At 41.5% G+C, this 5,550-nt stretch overlaps 1 protein-coding gene across 1 annotated transcript; it reads right to left on the reverse strand.

The window, feature by feature from the left end:
• Positions 1 to 1,544: 1,544 nt before the first annotated feature.
• Positions 1,545 to 5,058, reverse strand: LOC124280167. Its single transcript, XM_046716063.1, has 4 exons — positions 5,007 to 5,058; positions 2,974 to 3,070; positions 2,347 to 2,494; positions 1,545 to 1,671 (listed from the first exon to the last, which is right to left on the reverse strand). The coding sequence occupies exons 2-4, from the start codon at positions 3,050 to 3,052 to the stop codon at positions 1,590 to 1,592; spliced, it is 309 nt and encodes a 102-aa protein (XP_046572019.1). The 5' UTR covers positions 3,053 to 3,070; positions 5,007 to 5,058; the 3' UTR covers positions 1,545 to 1,589.
• Positions 5,059 to 5,550: the final 492 nt, after the last annotated feature.

Raw genomic sequence — 5,550 nt, forward strand, 5'->3', positions numbered from 1 at the left:
TGAAATCACTTTAGCTGATCTTATGTCCTTGTTATAATACTCTAAAATCAACTTCCTCTTCTCTAAATCATCCATACTGAGGATCACTGAAAATGTCGTCGCCTAGCAATTGAACAAAGGGGGATAACTCTTCACAAACTAATGAAAAAGGATTAACGGAGTTGTCTCCCTTGAATGAAACCAAGCACGTGATAGCTAGTCAAGGTTGTTTATACTAGAAATCCAATTAAACATATTACTAAAAATCTGGTCATACTATACCATAAATCTACTGTTACTGTTTCTCGAGTTGCTTCTGCGCAAGTCTGTGTTAACTAGTGAACCTGTGAAGTGTTGCAGTGTATATGATAAGGGTAACCCTTGCCTCATATAATCTTGATGATGATTTAAATCAGTTTTCAGGAAAACAAATGACAGGTACCAGAGTTTGTTAATTTTACATATGTTAAAGTTCTTTATTCAGAGATTCATGTCGGTTTGTCAAAAATAAAGCATGCGTCGCCTGAAGTTTACTGCGATAACATGTGGAAATCTTCGCCAGTGATATCAGGTATGTAAAATTATATATTTAGGCAAGAAGAAAGCATCAGCATGGGCGACATTTGTGCTCCTCTCCTTGTTGTACTATTTGATTATGTATATCAGTTGGAATTCTGCTAGGATAAGCAAAATCAAAACAAGTGGATCTGGCACAGAAGGTGTTGTTAAGCTGGATATGTATGGATGGTCGTACTGATTCACAAGCACATACTTTCGACATAGTCGGACTCGTACAATGGGTTGCTTATGCTTATGGAAATGGTTATAATACTTTACTGTGAGAGATGGGTGTTAGGCTTCCGTAAAACTGTGTTTGATATGTTTTGGGTTATATAGTCGTTATACACCCTATCAAAGTAAAAGTAGATTGTTTAATTCTAGATTTTTAAGAAATTATTCAAGCTGGTAATCGATACAAGTATCGCTGGTCCTGCTGCAAGTAGTGTGTCAGCGGAAATGATCACCTCGAGGTGTTTTCTTTTCAAGCTAGAAAACTCTTCCTATATTCATGGACGAGTGGGTGAGTGAGTGAGTTGAGTTTTACGCCGCTTTTAGCAATATTCCAGCAATATAATGGCGGGGGACACCAGAAATAGGCTTCACACATTGTAACCATGTGGGGAATCGAACCCGGGCCTTTGGCGTGATGAGCCAACGCTTTAACCACTAGGCTACTCCACCGCCCCACATTCATAGACGTGAACGGATTTTTCATAAGCAGTGTAAATTGTACGATTCCTAAATTTTATAAAGCAGCAAACACATGAATGACAAATGTCAGATTCGCGGCGTTTTAATCGAGACCAGCTTGTTTCTTTATGAACAGTATTGCAATTACCCCAGATACAACAATATGTTCAAAGTATGGCTCACATACTCACTCACTTCGTGAGTTTTAAACGGTCCGTTTAATACTGTAAAATCACATTTCAACAAAGAAAATGGATATTATAAATATTAATGAAAATAAAATAAAAGTCGATTTCTATAGCGCAAGATACAAGTTCAGTGGTGAAAGTGAGTTTTATTCATGACCGGATACAAACACTTTATTTTCGGCCATGGTGGGCGGGGTGGTGGGTAGTGGTATGGGGTGGAGTGTGGTACATCTTTTGAATAAGGTTCTGGATTCTGTAATAAAACGCATTTTGTTAAATAAATATACATTACACTAATGGCTTAGTTCCTGACACTACGGAAATCAAACAAGATTTTTGTAAGAAGGTATCAGTGACTGAGTTTGGTTTTACGCCGCTTTTAGCAATATTCCAGCAACATCTCGGCGGGGGACACCAGAAATAGGCTTCACACAATGTACCCATGTGGGGATTCGAACCCGCGTCTTCGGCGTGACGGGCCAACGCTTTAACCACTGGGCTACCCCACCGCCCAGGTATCAATGAATGTGCTAGGGGAGGACATATGCTATACATTTACAGGTAAACCAATATGATAATAAAAGGCAATAGATTTTCGCAACAACAATTAGGCATCAATAAACTCATTGTAACAAGTAATGCAAGGGTTCTACAAAATGCTATCAGTCTTTGCTTCAAGAGTTCACCAAGTGTGCTAGACGAAGTAATTGCTTCAATAAATTGCACAGTGTAACAGGCCGTAATCAGCCTTTGCAACTGAATACTGGTCTTTGGGACACCACAAACCTCTCGGTTGGCATGGCATTTGAGTATAATGATTCGAGGTTGCACGACGCTGAGAATCGTGGTATTTTGTATCACAAACCAGACGAAATCACGAGCATATCGTGCAACCATTTATTCACTGTCTTTGCAAGCAGTTACTTACCCCTTGCAGGTGATGTCGCAGCCGAGGTCGAGGATGTGGTTGGTGAAGAGGACGAGACACTCCCTTTCACACTGCCATATGTTTGCATGCGTACCAAACCTCTTGACCACTGCGTTGACCAGTTGTCCAATTTGGTCCACGTTAAGAACTTCAAGAACAAAGTCGTGCCTTGAAATGTGAATCTGAGATCAGTGGAATGGTGCAGTTTGCATCAAAGGAGTAAACGCTCTAACGTGGTGTATGTGCTTTGGCAGGGGTGCTTGAGGTGGAGTGATGTAGGCAGAGTGGATCTTGGGGCAGGGGGAGGGTTGCAGGTAGACGCTTGAGGAAGGGCAAATGTGCTTGTGTGTGCGTGTGCGTATGCGTGTGCGTGCGTGTGTGTGCGTGCGCGCGCGAGTATTCCAATACATAATGAACTGGAGATGACAGTACATCTGCCCACTGTTATCTATGTCGTGTATGCTAGTATGTCTACGCATTCGGGATGCAGAAAATGTTCAGTTTGGTAAATAATGAAACATTCGCTACATATGCGTTAAGCTTATTGACCGATGGTAAGCACACGTCGGGGGTGATTGTGGCAGTGTATGTGCCGACTAGTACATGCGTCATATATGTGAAACTCACTGTTTCCAAGCAGGGCCTTCTTCTCGCCAACGGTCAGAGGCAGGAGGCAGAGGAGGAAGATGGCGACCTTCATCGTCATGTGTAGGTTGTCTTATTCCTAAAAAGAACCACAACACCTGTCACCGCGTTGTGTCGTGTGCGATCCGGTATGCATGTCACTACAATATATATTGTACCATATTGCTACCTGTAACATGACCAGTACTGGAACAACACGCTGGATTATCTACCCCTGAAGCTACATGTACATCTCCACAACTGTGACGACGAGACATTCCTGCAGTTGCTCATGGGTCGTCCACAGAGTGTGTGCATTGATGCAGAGGTGCTCCTCCACTTTCATAACCTCTCCGCTGTTTTCCTTCATGTCTGCAATGTCTGCATACCTGCGCCTCATCACTATACAAAGTGTGACCACCAACTGACAGTCAAGTCACTTCAAATGAACATTCATTCTAGTTTACTAACATCAAACTTTCAGTAAATTGATACCTCCTCCCTTCTTTGGGGCGGTGGGGTAGCCTAGTGGTTAAGGCGTTCGCTCGTCACGCCGAAGACCCGGGTTCGAATCCCCACATGGGTACAATGTGTGAAGCCCATTTCTGGTGTCCCCCATTTCTGATGTTGCTGGAATATTGTTAAAAGCGGCGTAAACCAAACTCAGTCAGTCAGTCAGTCTTCCCTTCTTTGTACATAATCCCACTGTCACTTGATGAAATCAACATCTAATCTCCAATCCAAGGAGGAAATAAATATGATGATGTAGACAATACGTTTACCTGAAATGTGTATCCCTGTGCAACCACATACAGACACCATGTATCACACCCTGTATCACACCATGTATCACAACATGTATCACACCCTGTATCACACCATGTATCACACCATGTATCACAACATGTATCACACCATGTATCACACCATGTATCACAACATGTATCACACCATGTATCACACCATGTATCACACCATGTATCACATCCACACCATATCACAACATGTATCACACACCATGTATCACACCATGTATCACAACATCACACCATATCACACCATGTATCACAACATGTATCACACCATGTATCACACCATGTATCACACACATGTATCACACCATGTATCACACCATGTATCACACCATGTATCACACCATGTATCACACCATGTATCACACCATGTATCACAACATGTATCACAACATGTATCACACCATGTATCACACCATGTATCACACCATGTATCACAACATGTATCACACCATGTATCACACCAGGTATCACACCATGTATCACAACATGTATCACAACCATGTATCACACCATGTATCACAACATGTATCACACCATGTATCACACCATGTATCACACCATGTATCACACCACACCATGTATCACACCCTGTATCACACCAGCTATCACACCATGTATCACACCATGTATCATCACAACATGTATCACAACATGTATCACACCATGTATCACAACATGTATCACATGTATCACACATGTATGTATCACATCACACCATGTATCACACCAGGTATCACACCATGTATCACACCATGTATCACACCATGTATCACACCATGTATATGTATCACACATGTATCACACCATGTATCACACCATGTATCACACCATGTATCACACCATGTATCACACCACACCATGTATCACACCATGTATCACACCATGTATCACACCATGTATCACACCATGTATCACACCATGTATCACACCATGTATCACACCATGTATCACACCATGTATCACAACATGTATCACACCACGTATCACAACAACGCGTCTTGTACTTGCGGTGAAATCATGTCAGTGGACCGTTCAAAATTAGTAATGGTCGTGAAAACGAAACAACTCATTACCCCACCTCACAAGCACATTACAGGATTTTTAAATACACTTGATAATTAAATAATTACATTTCAATGAGCCCATATACGTTGTAACCAGCATGTTGGTTACAGATATATCTCCACCACCATTACACAATTCTATGACAGTTGCACTTACCGTTGTAGATAAGAAGAATGGCTTAACACATTGTGACACAGAATTAACCTATCCTCTATATTTTTTCAGTATCACATGGTCGCTGCAATTGTCCATAAATTCCCTGCCATTTCTGACTTGTCTAATCTTGTGGAAAAGTCAAGTTAACACCTGCAACTGGGTCATGTAGCGTCCACAAAACAATACATGGATACTGAAGCCGATTCTTTACACATATGAGCATGTCCCTTCCATAATGATAGTCCAACATGTGATTCAGGTCACCCTACGTTTGCTTCATTCACGCATGTCATCGTATCCTTATGGCACAGATTGATGCTCATGATGTTCATTACTGGCTTGTCTGGTCCAAACTCGTTTATTTACAGACCACTGCCATATAGCTGCACTATTGCGTAAACCATCAACAAACAATCTTAGCTTACATGGTTGAAGCAGAATTTATACTTCCTTGAAGCATATGTTTGCAGGTAACATAGTGATCAATGTGTCCTTTTTGATGGAAATTGATTTCTAAAGTCTTTAGTCACCAAGCTCGTCTTTG

Source organism: Haliotis rubra, unplaced genomic scaffold (genome assembly GCF_003918875.1).
Source record: "Haliotis rubra isolate DU_JTF1 unplaced genomic scaffold, ASM391887v1 Scf261, whole genome shotgun sequence".
Lineage (NCBI taxonomy): Eukaryota > Metazoa > Mollusca > Gastropoda > Lepetellida > Haliotidae > Haliotis > Haliotis rubra.

What these genes read in the sequence shown, in the direction of transcription:
- LOC124280167 (XM_046716063.1), bottom strand. Translation starts at nt 3,052, where the DNA reads ATGACGATGAAGGTCGCCATCTTCCTCCTCTGCCTCCTGCCTCTGACC. An exon ending in GAAGGCCCTGCTTGGAAACA is followed by an intron (nt 2,495 to 2,973) that starts GTGAGTTTCACA and finishes TTGTTCTTGAAG; the next exon opens with TTCTTAACGTGGACCAAATT. An exon ending in TGCGACATCACCTGCAAGGG is followed by an intron (nt 1,672 to 2,346) that starts GTAAGTAACTGC and finishes GTTTTATTACAG; the next exon opens with AATCCAGAACCTTATTCAAA.